The 13,878-nt window shown below is 32.9% G+C and overlaps 1 protein-coding gene across 4 annotated transcripts in view; it reads right to left on the reverse strand.

Annotated features, from left to right (window-relative positions):
- Nucleotides 1–13,878, reverse strand: part of LOC106668570 (lachesin-like) — a 134,584-nt gene that overhangs the window by 12,385 nt on the left and 108,321 nt on the right. For all 4 annotated transcript variants that reach the window (XM_024226851.1, XM_024226850.1, XM_024226853.1 and 1 more), the window contains exons 6-7: nt 13,504–13,788; nt 13,336–13,398 (exon numbers count right to left, since the gene is read on the reverse strand). In XM_024226851.1, the coding sequence (XP_024082619.1) occupies nt 13,336–13,398; nt 13,504–13,788 (348 nt within the window). The remainder of the gene's footprint in view (nt 1–13,335; nt 13,399–13,503; nt 13,789–13,878) is intronic.

Raw genomic sequence — 13,878 nt, forward strand, 5'->3', positions numbered from 1 at the left:
TGTCATCTTTCAAATTTACCTTATCTCTGATTTGTTTTATTATAAATTTTATTGTGAGCTACATAACTTCAACTTTTTTTTTATTCAGCGTAAAATTTTCGAACAAATGATACCTAGCTTAATTCTGTGACTTACAGGCTGATAAAATATGTATTTCCAAAGTGGTATAGTTATTATTTGGAAAACTTTTCTAAAAAAATAAAATAAACGCATTTTCCTATAATACAATTTAAGATTGTTGTTTATATTTAATAACAATTTAAATTAATAAAAACTAGTTTCAAAATTCTGATGAAGAGAATATATTTCTTCCAAATTTGCCTTATCCCTGATTTTTATATTATATAATTTATTGTGAGCTACATAAGTTCACTTTTTTTAGACAACGTTGTTTTGTTCAGCGTAAAATTTTCTAACAAATAATATCTAGCTCAGTTCTGTGACTTACAAGGCTGAGAAAATATGCATTTTTAAAATTGGCCATTTTTTGTGCAAAAATCATGTGGCCAGGGTTTTTTAATTCATTTTTATTTTAATCGGAAATATAGTTATTAGTTGACAAAATTCTTCTAAAAAATAATAAAACCGTGCAGTATTTTAAACGTGGTAAATAACCAAAATATGGAAAAAATTAAACATCGTTTTGTAGACAGTTTTCCTGTAATTAGTTTTAAGCTTGTTGTTTATATTTATTAACCGTTTAAATTAAGCAGTTTAAATATCCTTACGAAGAGGATATATTTATCAAAAGGTTGACGAATGAAATGTGTCATCTTTCAAATTTGCCTTATCCCTGATTTTTATTATATAATTTATCGTGAGCTACGTAAGATCACTTTTATTAAACAAACTTTTGTTTTAAACTCGCCCAGTGTAACTCCTGTCACTCTGTATTAATTTTCTTGATAATTTAAAATATTATGTTTAATTAAAAATGTAATTTATATACGAATGTGAAATATTCGTATATATTGTGAATAATATATGTCTTTTAAATAAATTGTTTGGAATTTCTGGCCAGCATTTCGACCACGTTTTATGAAGACGTTTATTAAAGAACGATAGGGTTTAACTTACCTTCCTACGACTATAAAAATTTAACGTCTTGCAAAATGAAAAGTTAAGGCCTATCGGGGTAAATAGGAGGCCAGTTCTTATTCAGTTAGAGGCAATTCATTTCAGAGCATTAATGGAACTGGTATCAGGGAAGCGTTAAAATGAGTTAACGGTCGGTCACCACCTCCGTTCCAACTTGTTCTATCTCATTTATAGCTGCAACACCATAAAAACGAGTTAAGGCTAAGGGGTGTAATAAAATTTAGCGGTTAGCGAACGTGAGGTGCGGCCTGTAGGGTGTCTGAAGCGTGATGGGATTACATATGGCGGTGTAATACAGTTCTCCTACCTCTTATATAGTTATACTCGTACTCTCTCCCGGCCCTTCTACGTCGCTTCCTACGGACAATTTGGGACCCCGCAGTCAAACACTGAAATCTTTTATTGTGGAATAAAATGTGTAAAGAACAGTGATTCGCTAGAGAACGCCTAAGCAAAAACCTTTCCTCACGTCCAGCCTACTACCCCCGAATTCTTCCATTTAAAAATGGACTTTTTTATTATTATAAAAATTTTCATCAATAAAATTATTTGCGATTAATATCAAAGAAACCATTGCTCGCTTGTACACTAATCAGTCAGAAGTATAATAGTTTTTCTTTAATTAACGTAAAAAATCCAGAACAAAACAACTTAAATTAATACACAATAGCAAATCAATTTTATGCAAATGCAGTAAATTTCCAATATATTCAGTATATTGCGCCTCTCAAATAATAATATAATAAGCCCGTCTCTACTGTTTACACAATGAAAAAGCTTAAAGTACGCTAATTTATCGTTCTTTATTTTATTTTGGATTTCTTTAAGATAAGACAAACTGCAATTATTATGTTTGCCCCTTGACGTTTTTTGTTTAGATAATGAAACCACATTTAACTAAAGCTCATTTTTAGTTCATCTTCATTAACGGTGTGGTGTTACAATAATATTAATATTAGGAAATCGATAGAAAGCCAAAATTAGGCTACCTATCTCACACAAAGGGCCATGAACGTTCAACAATTCAGATAATCGGTTCAACCCGCACTGGGTCGATCAACCGACGAGGGTAATTGATCATTAATTGAACCATAATAATGACGAGTACAACACATTCACCGCTATTCATCTCAGCCAAAAATCTAAGATAAAAAGAATAATTAATTGGAATTATTTGAAATGCGGACCAGTCTCAAGTGTACAGAATATTCAGTAGGGCTCGGTACGGTTAAGTCGAGGTCGGTATGGTCCAAGTCCAAAGCCGTACGTATTGCCAACCAATTGGAGTATTACACCTGGTACAAAGTGATCCAATCTGTAACGTTATTATTCAGTAGGTAAACTCTAGAGCTTTCGCAATGGCCTACGCTTTGCATTTCAAACGCCCCGGGCTTTTCCACTTGGCGAGTGGAAGTCCTGAGGAATTGCTATAATTAACCTTGATGTAATAATTGTCCCTTAATTATGCTACAGACAGCATAGCAGACATTACAAACGTTACGAGTAACACAGCTTTGCCCGGGCACCGTTAAACTTGTTTCTTTGTGAAGCAGTGAACTTGATTTACTAACGTATCCTAGATTTTTTCCATCTTAAGAATCTTCACAGGAAAAGATTTGGAGAGAATACATCAGTTTCAATACTATAGGAAGTGTATACATTTTTAAACCAAAAAAAATTTGTCATTGTGTAAAAATTCCTAAAATAACCCAATATAATTTTTCCCATTTTTTCACAAAAGAATTCACACATTGTGTTATGAATTATAATCAACACATTAAAAAGTAAGAATAATCAAATAAATGAATATTACATTTATTTATACTAAACTATCATATTTATTAATATTTTTTAAAAATAATAAAATACAGTTAAATTATTGAAACTTAAAAATCTATGTCTCGTATTTAAACGACTCACTTTGTTTTGTCATAACCTTAAATTAAGAAAAAAATAACACATTTTTAAAACATGTTCATTTAGGAAAGCTGGAATGAAAGATAATAGGTGAATTCTTTCGTCGGTCAGTACGGAAGGATTGTTTGTTGAATTTGGCACTACGTCCGAGTGGGTGGCGAGTGAGAGAGATTTGCTTGTCAGCAATTTTCCACCAAACTGACGGCTCCAATTCCTGGAGGGCCGGCCCACAAAAGGAGCACTGTCATCCTCAGCGGCGAATAAAGCTATTCCACTACAAACTACAATCACTGCCAATTCCGTTCCTGCCTCTTTACCTTTTCCATTCTTCCACATTGTTATTAACTATATTGCTTTTTTTTTACAAACCGCAGTTATTAATGTTCTACCCTTCATTTTTATAACATAAAGTGGTCAATACAACAAAATTGCTGTAAGACTATTAGCACTGCATGAATTCGCGTTTTCATGATTCTACAAAAATAAGATAATAGTAGATTTTAAATTTTTCAATCGTTTTATTTCCAATAAGTTCTTTAATCTGTATATTGTTAGATTTCAGAATCGGAACGATCATACAACACAAATTTTCAAAAAACACATTGGTCTGATTTAAAAGCGTCTTAAGAAGTTACCATAAGCAATCATATTTGGATCATTCAGTTTCTTTCATTTCCTCGATTATTATATAATTTCCTCCATAATTTATTCTTTTCCATATAAATTATTTAAGAATAAATTTAAGAATAATAATGGACAAATTTAATGCACCATCAACGTATTTGGTTTAAAATTACATCCATTACCTTTGTACATTAGTTACAGTTAATTAGGACCTATTGTAGACAAAATAAACAGTAAAAAATGCTTTTTTTTACTTCATTTGTTTACTTTGTATAATAATTAATTGTATAAGAATTAATCTCATTCGCACGAAAAATAGCATTATGCCCTCCCATTCTGCTACGCCAAAAGATCGCATTCAATTAAACTTTTTCCTTGGTGGATTTCATTTGATATTATTCTTAAAGCTTTTTCAATAGCCCCGTTCAGGCGTTTTAGTGACTATGACAGTGTCAGGGTCATAACATAATTAGAGGAATGGTTCTTTCGCGTTTCAGAGAAACATGGCTTCGCACTAAAAGTTCTCCTGGCCTTTTGTCGACCTAGGTCTACATACGAGATAAACATATTCACCCTTATTCAGGCTCTATGAAGCTGCAGGGATGGTTAGTTGGTTAGTTGTTACCAGTAATTTGGGACCAATTTAACCGACAAGTACGACGGCGAAACCGACAACTATGATTGAATTAATTTTCACAAACAGAACACAAAAATTAATTAAATTTTTTCCAACGGACAAGTCAGATTTGGACTCAGATTTTCTGAAAATGCGTAGAAAACTACGAAACAACGCTATAAAAATATCGTGAGTGTAAGCAGAAATTATTACTAATTTTAAGTATGAAAGAAGCTGCCATTTTCACCTGAGTTATAGCGTCCGTTTCAAAGAGAAAACAATTGAAATCATCATCAAACTTTATGTAAGGTATTGGTTCAAATGAAAAAATTAGTGCCACTAGCGGGATTCGAACCCACGCCTTTGGCTAAATAGGCGCTGCTCTACCACTTGAGTTATCGTGACTTCGACACCAACTTCCCACTTCAACCTAACTTTCGAATTTAATTCCAAAAGTTATTACTGGAATAAACCCACTCACTCTTGAAGATATGAAAATCCAAGTTATCAGAACCGGGAAAATTCAAAATTACAACATAAATGAGAATCTAAAACAATAAAAATTCATAAGGGACAAATCCATGTGGTAGACATCCCTTTAATTAGCCAAGACGAGACTCCAGAACATGAAAAAGAATGCAGTTTTGACTCTGTCCTTTATTATTAACAAAAAAGGATGTGTATCGGCGAAATCTGAAGGATTTCTATGTAAAAATATAAACGGATCAAAAACCTGGCCGGTTCAAAAGAAAACTTCGCATATGGCATGCGTAGTAGAAGAAGTATACTACAAAGTTAAACATCGTCCTTTAAAAAACAAACAAAGTAACTCGACAAAAATCTCAAAACATTTCAAAGGTACATGATACAATACAGTACAATACATACAGTAACCTTACAAACATTCCCGAACAGTTAAAAAAATCATAATAAAGAAAAAATTAATACATTTGATGCAAAATTTAAAAAAAAATAGGAAAAATATTCCAAAGCAATAAATTTTAATAAAACGGCGTTTTCAAATAATTATGAGGATCTATTTAAGACCACAAGTTTAAATTCCGTAACGTTAAATAAAATCGTAACTGCAAAAGGATTAATTGATGAGCTTCGCAGAGTTCTATTTCCAATAAAATTATCACCGCTTTACCATATATAGTCTTGTAAAAAAATCTGTTCGAGCATTTATTTTATTTTTGGAAGAATAATATTTTTTAATTAATAGTCTTGTGGATTAGGGTGGTGGTCAAAAAAGAAAAACCCCACCCTCCTGAAATTTAAACAATACATATTAGTACAAAATAAAATAATAAATTAAAAACAAGTAGTAAAAATAAAAGTTATTTATATATTTATTTATTTAGTAACAACAGGCTGTGATGGAACATTAGCATTTAATGATTATTTGGAGATCGTGAGTTGCGGTCTGGTGTGGACGTAGGTTTAGAAAAACATTTTCTTTATCGTGCCAACGTTTCTATTTTTATTGGGATCATCTTCAGGGCCTGAGGTTTATAAACATTGTTTAAATTATACAAATAAATGTAAGATGTGAAAAAACAAATGTATACAATGATGTACACAATATAGACATTTTAGGTTTAATCAGAGCATTTGTGCTCACTGTGTGTGTTTTCTGTGTAGATGTGTCACTGTTGTGTGTCGCGTCGAGAGTGTTAGTGAGATATTAATGTTTTTTGTTGATGTATGTTTGATTTTGAAGGCGTGAGGAAGGAAGTAGGGAAATACATTTGCTATGAGGAGTCGGCTTCTTTGAGGTGAAAAGAGCCGACAATGGTAAAAAATGGTTAATGGTTCGGCCTGATTATCCTTTCAGAATTATATAGACTGGGATAATTAGTGAAAGGAAAGCCAAATTGTTGAAGAATTATATTATGTAGAAATGTTTGATGTGTGAAATGTAATGATTGATTTATATGTTGTATTATATGTTTTGTGTGTTATATGAATGTTATTGATATTGAATTTGATTAGTGATATTAGCCAATCTGAGACTGAGTTTACATGTGTCCGTTCTGTAATTGATGCTGTGTTTATCTCTGTTGATGTAAACTATTTCTAAAAAGTTACGTTTATGTTTGTTTTGTTCTGTGTATAATATTTTTGGATTGTTAAAGTCTAAAATTTTCTACCATTGTATAAATTCATTCTCTTTTTTAAATGTAAAATTGTCTATCATTGTATAAATTCATTACTTTAACTAACATTTTCTAGCATTGTAGAAATTTATTTTTTCACATCCCACATGTATTTGTAAAATTCATACTATGTTTATAAATCTCAGGACCTGAAGATGATGTCAATAAAGATCGAAACGTTGGCAGGATAAAGAAAAAGTTTTTCTAAATCTACATCACACCAGACCGCATCTCACGATCTCCAAATAATCATTAATTAACGGTCAATAAATACCACACAATAGTACTTAAAGAGGTGTATCCGTTGTGGCAGTATGTGTAACCTCCCACAAAGGAAAAACGTCAATCATTTTCTAGCCATAATAACTAGAACTAACTAGTATAACATATAATATATTCTAGTCATATCATATGATACCTGTTAAATGTATTTTAGTATTTATTATTAGAGTTAAGTTGCGTATTTATGTCTATAGTTAAAATAGCAGTGAAGATGGAGTTGTTGTTTTTTTCATTTAACATGTGACAACTTTTTTAAATTTTGACTACATACTATATGATGTCAAGAATTTGTGATTTGTCAATGCGAATGTAAATTATTAATTTTAAATCCTTTATATTTCGTAGTCCGATTGACCAAATAACTTCTTTCAATTAATTAATCTTTATGTAAGGTATTAGTTGAAATGGAAAAGTTATTGTCACTTCTGAAGTCACGAAAGTTCAAGTGGTAGAGCGTATTTAGCCGAAGATCGTGTATTCCAATCCCGCTCGTGACACAAACTTTTTCATTTCTACCAATACCTTAACCCTGAAGAAGGCCAAATACATAGACGAAAGCTCGGCGTTAGTACATCACTTTTTGTTTTTCTGACCACAACCCTATATTTATCTACAGTTGAGTAAGGGCTGTTCGATCGCATGGAAGATACAATAATATTTTTTGTCTAATGAACTCGCATAAGACTATACACAATTTAAATTATAATTGTCATTATTAAATTGCGATTTCATTAAGAGTTATCAACCTATCTGAAAAGTTACAAAAAAAATTTTTTTTTAAAAGAAATTGCTGAATGTTTTTTCCTTAGAAGACTGCATCAAAAGAGGAAAAATACTCTCTGACAGATTGGAACTCTGGAAGGTAAGATGGCCGAAATTCCGTTTAAACACTAAAAGGTAAACGCAACTGATTTATGATATCTTGAAAGAAGCCGCCTCAGGCGACTGTATTAAAGATCAGGTAAGCGTAACATTTTGATCAACTTTTAATTTAAGGAAATGGAAATTTAAAAAAAAATAGATGTTTAGAAAAGATTGAAAAAATAAAAATAATATGCCACTTAGAACATTAATGTTGATTAAGCTCAGATACTGCAAGGCAAAATGACACATGATTTTAAAAAGTCCGTTTGCTATCAAAAACCATTTAGCAAGAACGTACATTTTATTTTAAGTTAGTTTTGATAAATGAAAAAATGAAAAGCTGTCTATCTAAGTAATTAGCTGTCTTTACTCTTAACCGTTTCGAAAAAAAACCTATTCAAATATGAAAAGAATCAAACGTCTGCTTTACTAACTCTATGAAATGTGCATTCTTTCAGGCCATCTCTTTCCAGGCGATGGTCCATCTAATGGACCTAGAGATGATCAATGATGATCAAACTGCTGACAACGGGTTATCAATTCGCTAACTAGTCTCAAAAATGTCTATGCTATCATTGATCATGCTAATTAATCATGTAATTAAATTTTTTATCAGCTTATTGAACAATTTACTACTAATCGGAATAGTTTATAAGGATATTGTAGAAAATATCTATATATTTTAATTGTTTTACCTCATAAAGGAATATATGACCACACCTTACCCAAAGACTAGAGGACAATCCCAAGCTATGTTCTCTGTACTAACTAGAAGGAGTAATTGTATGTTAATCGAGGATGGTTATTAAAAATTTTAAAAAGAGTCTTTCAAGGACTTTGGACATCACGGACTGGTGCGTCTGAGAAGGGGTTGAAAGGTTTGGGAGCATTCCGAATGATGTTGACCACAAAATACTTCCGTAACATAATTTAGTCGTACATCATTTTTTAAAAATGTTTTTTGTTTTAGATTCAGTATATTTTTTTCAATAACACCTGAATAACTATTTACTTTATGGATTTAGACTTATGTTAAATCCATTTACGTTTTCGTGGGTAATTGACCAAGTTAGTTCTTTCAATCAATTAATTATCCTTTCTATGTAAGGTCTTGGTTGAGATAAAAAAAATTCAAGGTCACTAGAGGGATTCGAACCCACGATCTTCGGCTAAATACGCCGCTACTCAACTAATTAAGCTATCGTGATTTCGATCCTCTCGGACACCCTCCATCTCAACTTACAAACGTTCGAATTTTCCCTCTTTTTGCCATTTTACATAGAAAGAATAATTGATTGATTGAAAGAAGTAACGTGGTCAATTGACCGCGAAAACGTAAATTGATTTAAAAAGTAAAAGAAGTATCACTTCACGAAATAGCTCCACGCAGCCACTTCATAAGTCGCTGAGAATCCAACCCGATTACACGACTTTTGAAAATGGCAAAAAGAGGGAAAATTTGAACGGTGGTAGGTTGAGATGGAGAGTTGTGTTCGAGAGAATCGAAGTCACGATAGCTCAAGTGGTAGAGTAGCGGCGTATTTAGCCGAAGGTCGTGGGTTCGAATCCCGCTCGTGATACTGACTTTTTTATCTCAACCAATACCTTACATAGAAAGAATAATTAATTTATGTTAAATAATAATACATTACATTATATATTTTGTTTAATAGTAATTAAAATAATTTGTTGGATTAATGAGGAGCGGTAAAGAATGAGCTAGTTTAGAAAAACACAATTTTTATTGGTTTGCCGACGTGTCGACCTTTATTCGGATCATCTTCAGGGAATAAAGTTTGGTGCTATTCTAGTGGTGTCATATGTTTTGGGTGAAATATTTGTGACTATTTTATGTGTATATAAGTTCTATTTATGACACACCTGTATTAATTAGATACGTTGAATATTTATTTTGTAATAATGAAATTATTGAAGGACCCTTTTCATAGTTATTGATGTCATTTTCATGTTTAGAGAACTCGAATCCAAATGATGAAGTGCCGCTATCACGAGCAATACGTGTCGCCCCGGGCCAGAGCCGAATTCATATCGAGTACGCTTTCGAAGTTTAAATTGCTGGAATTACATTACAGCTAGTTGAAGAGGATAGTATTAGTGAAGAACACATTTATGAATTCGGACAAAAACATTTTCTTTCCAGTTTTCCTTACTTTTGTCGATTCTTTTCGTTTTTATTAATTATTCCACTTTTACCAGTTTTAACATGTTACAGGTTATTGCTTTTCTTGAAGGTATCTGTCCAAAAGTAAATATTGTTTCGACCTTTTCCCCCAGTACCTAGTATATTAAATTCATACAAAAATGCTGCACTTATGATGTTACGTTGATTTATTCGACATAAAATTAAAAACATTTTTCGTGTAAAGAAGAATAATGTTTTTTGACCGATTTGTACAATTTGTTATCAAATCTGTGAGTAAACTATCAATAAATGTTGAATAATAGTGTTAATTGAAATGATAAATGATGGAGTGAGTGTGGTGTTCAATACTTTTTAAAAGGATAGTTCCTACTCACAGTAAGTTGTTTTGCAACCATCCGGATTTCGAACCTTTTTGCTCATCATCAGGTTGAAAGACACATCAGCTGATGATGAGCTAAAAGGCTCGAAATCCGGATCGTTGCAAAACAACTTACTGTGACTAGGAACTATCCTTTTAAAAAGTATAGTGTTAATTAGTAATAATTGCGAAGGCAAGTTTTTCATTAATAAAAAATTGTCAAATAAAAATAATTTGAATTTTGTTCATTTAAAAAAATTTTGATAAGTTGTGCAACTGAACAGGCCTGTCAAAAGAAGTCAATACATTATAAGGTTAACCTACCTATCAAATTAGAGTGAAAAGTAATATTTATTACAATAAAAATTATTAATAAATAAAAATCAAAGTAATTTCTGTTATACAGAAAAGTTTAATATTGACTTACTCGTTCTAAGAGGTCATACTACTTTACAATGCCTTTTTCTTATTATTAGCAATTAAAATTCTATGAACTGTGCCGGGATTCGAACCCAGAACGGCCAGTGTTGCAAGTACAGGTCGGAATCACTCGTTTTTCGCAGTCACCACATTAATAGATAAAAGTTATTTATGGGAACGAACTAGACAATAGAATACTGAAGTGCTTTGCCAAATTGCATGTATTTTCACAATTAATATATCGTGTGAGTTTTTATAAAAGGCCTTTTATGTTTATGGTGCCTATTTTTTCTAAAACTAAGTATGTTCTATCTGTGCTAGAATTTGAAACGGTTTCAAAAAAGAAAAAATTTTATATCAATATTTGTGTTCATTATTTTTAACCTAACTTTAAAGAACAACAACCATTTACACTATAAATTGAAATTATCGAGATCTCAAGGAAAATTTCAATATCACTATAACAAATCCGTGAATTTTTGAGTTTCTCGTGAAGTGGTGATTTTTTTAAAATATAAAGGCCTTTCAAAGTGAGTGAAAAAAAGTTATTGAAGACAAATAAAATTAGGAGATTCTGCTGAAAAATTCAAAAATGTCTTTTATAAAAATTACAATGTATGAAGAAAAAATTACTATTTATAGTTTTAATTATTTATTTATGTAGTAATAATAAATTGTCATACGTAATTTAAATCAATTCTGACATTTATACAGGGTGCCCTTTTTAGAAGAAGGTTGAATTTCTCTTGTACCAATGATGTTATAAAAAAAGTGTTTAATATTTTTTAGTCTATTTTTAGTCAGGGGACATGGATTGACATTAATTTCTATCCATTGCCGCAGTCCTTCAACTGCGGTTGTTGGGTTATGATTGGCGTAGACACTGCGTTTTAAATGGCCCCAAAGAAAATAATCAAGTGGAGTTAAATCAGGTACTGAGGAGGCCAGCCAAGAGCCATGAGGTCCTTTCCAGCTATCCCGGAAGTAACAATTCAAATAACGTCTCGCCTGCAAAGAATTGTGTGCGGGGCATCCATCAAGCTGGAGATCATTCTTTGTTTTTGTTGCAGAAGAACATCATCTAATAATGTTGGTAAAACCTCCCTCAACAAATTGAAGAACAAAGCACCATATAAATTATCTTCGTAGAAATAAGGCCCAATTAATGTACTTCCGAGAAGTCCACACCAAAAGTTTATCCTGTGAACCATCTTATGACGACAAGATTACGAAATTCTCAAATTTTCCTTTGCCCACGTTGAAAATTCCAACGGTTTAGTATGCCATTATAGGTGAACTTGGATTCATCAGTCCATAGGTTGTATTGACGAACGTTTTCTTCAGCCTCCCAAATCGACCTTTGCACAAAGAACGCTAAACGCTTGTCATAATGAAAGTCCCGAAGTCCCTAGACAATATGAGAGCTATACGGCTTAAAATTGTAACATTTTTGATGTTATTTTTTGAAAAACCTAAAACCCTTCCAACATTTCGAAGCGAGAAATTCGAATTTTCGTGAACATACAGTAAAATATAAAAAAACTCGTCGAACTTACTTGATTTCATGGTGATTGGACAACAACCGATCCGTATCTCCTCATATTGCGATCAGGAAATTTTTGTGAGTACAATCGACTGCACGACCCGCAATACCACTACTATCAATAATGCAGTCGTACATATCAACTCACCTTTGATCGGAAAAATTGCTCTTCGGTTCATGATTTTGAATGGAATACTGGATGTAAAGACCAGATACTATTGTAAAATTTATTTACTTCCATGAATTAAGATTTGCTTTCATAATGCGAGCTTGACAAACAATGACAGAATATAAACAATAAAGGCAATTAATGTTGACTTTAGGTAAGAAACATACGAGTGAAATTAACAACGAAACAAACGAAATACGTTTCCTCACACTGCCTGCCACAACTTTGTTATTTTTGACCAATTTAAAATCCAATGGCACGGTGGTATGGTATGGTATGGTGGAAGGGAAGCGGGGCTTGTATTCCCCAGGCACTGCAGCCTTCTGGCTTATTGTACCTTCCCAGTTCCCTAGTTTAGTCAATAGACTCAATCCTTCTTCTCAGAAGTATCAGGTCATTGAGTGTTATTGCTGCAATTTGGTTCCCTGAGTCTTTTTCGTACGTTATGTTAAACCTCCATTGAGCTGTTGCTTCGCATTCGAAGATGATATGAGTGGCTGTGTCCTCCTCCTCATTACATAATCTGCAGATGGGATCATCGCTGTATATACCCATGTTGTGTAGATGTTTTCTCAAATACCAGTGACCGGTTAGTAGTCCCACCACTCCTCTGAGTTTTGCCCTCTCCAATTGCAGCACTGTTTTTGCCAATTTTGGTGAGGGTTGTTTAATGGCACGATTGTTTTGAGCGTAAAAATTTTTTTTTAATTATGTGTCGATGTATGGGGTCGTATTTGAAATTTTGAAGTTGAACTCGGCCTGAGGTACCCTGTATAATTTTTTTCAAAAAAAGCTAAAAATTTGAAATTAGAAAAAAAATATTAAACACGTATTTTTTATGTTTTTATAGCGTCATTCGTTCAAATGAAATTCATCAGACCATGTGAAAAAGACACCCTGTATACCATATAAATTGTTATATTTATAAAGTATAGTACTGTGTGGAAAATTAACTAAGTTAAATGAAAATCTTAACCGTTAATTTATTCATCAGTAACTATGCGTAATGGGATAGGAGGTGGAACAGTGTACAAATGAAAGGCAATGACTGGCGATTAAAATACATTGGGTTCTAGCGGGTGGAGTGGAGTGGAGTGGACATTAGCAATGCAAATGCTTACCGTCTTTCCCTGCTCTGCTGCCCATTTCCGTCGTCCTCGGCGCTTCCGAAGGCAATGGGATCTCTGAAAATTAAACACATCTCATTCAATTTCTCCCCTTTTTCCCCCGCTCACCGCTGTTTCAACGCAAGAGAGTGAAATAATACGGGAAAAACAAAAGGTGCTCACCGTAGAGTCTGATTGAGCCCTCGGTTTCCCCAAGGGAGTTCTTCGATATGCACCTGTAGCTCCCGAAATCCTTGGATGTTATGTTGCGCACGGTGAGCTTCATGTACGTCCTGTACGAATTCTCTTGAATGTTGGATATGTACTTTTTGGTCGGAAGAAGCATGATCCCCTCATAGACCCAATAGCTTATCGCTTTTGGATAGGCTTCTGTGTTGCATTCTATCGTCACGTCAGTCCCTGCCGGGGCGCCCACCAGTTGGTTTGGTACCCAAATCATCGGTGAAACTAAAAATGAACACTTTATTAACTCTGAATGAATTGTTATTAAAATAATAACATTTAAAATCATTAGGAGCGTCGGTGGTCGCAACGGTT

Source organism: Cimex lectularius, unplaced genomic scaffold (genome assembly GCF_000648675.2).
Source record: "Cimex lectularius strain Harlan isolate CLEC.00 unplaced genomic scaffold, Clec_2.1 scaffold7, whole genome shotgun sequence".
Classification (NCBI taxonomy): domain Eukaryota; kingdom Metazoa; phylum Arthropoda; class Insecta; order Hemiptera; family Cimicidae; genus Cimex; species Cimex lectularius.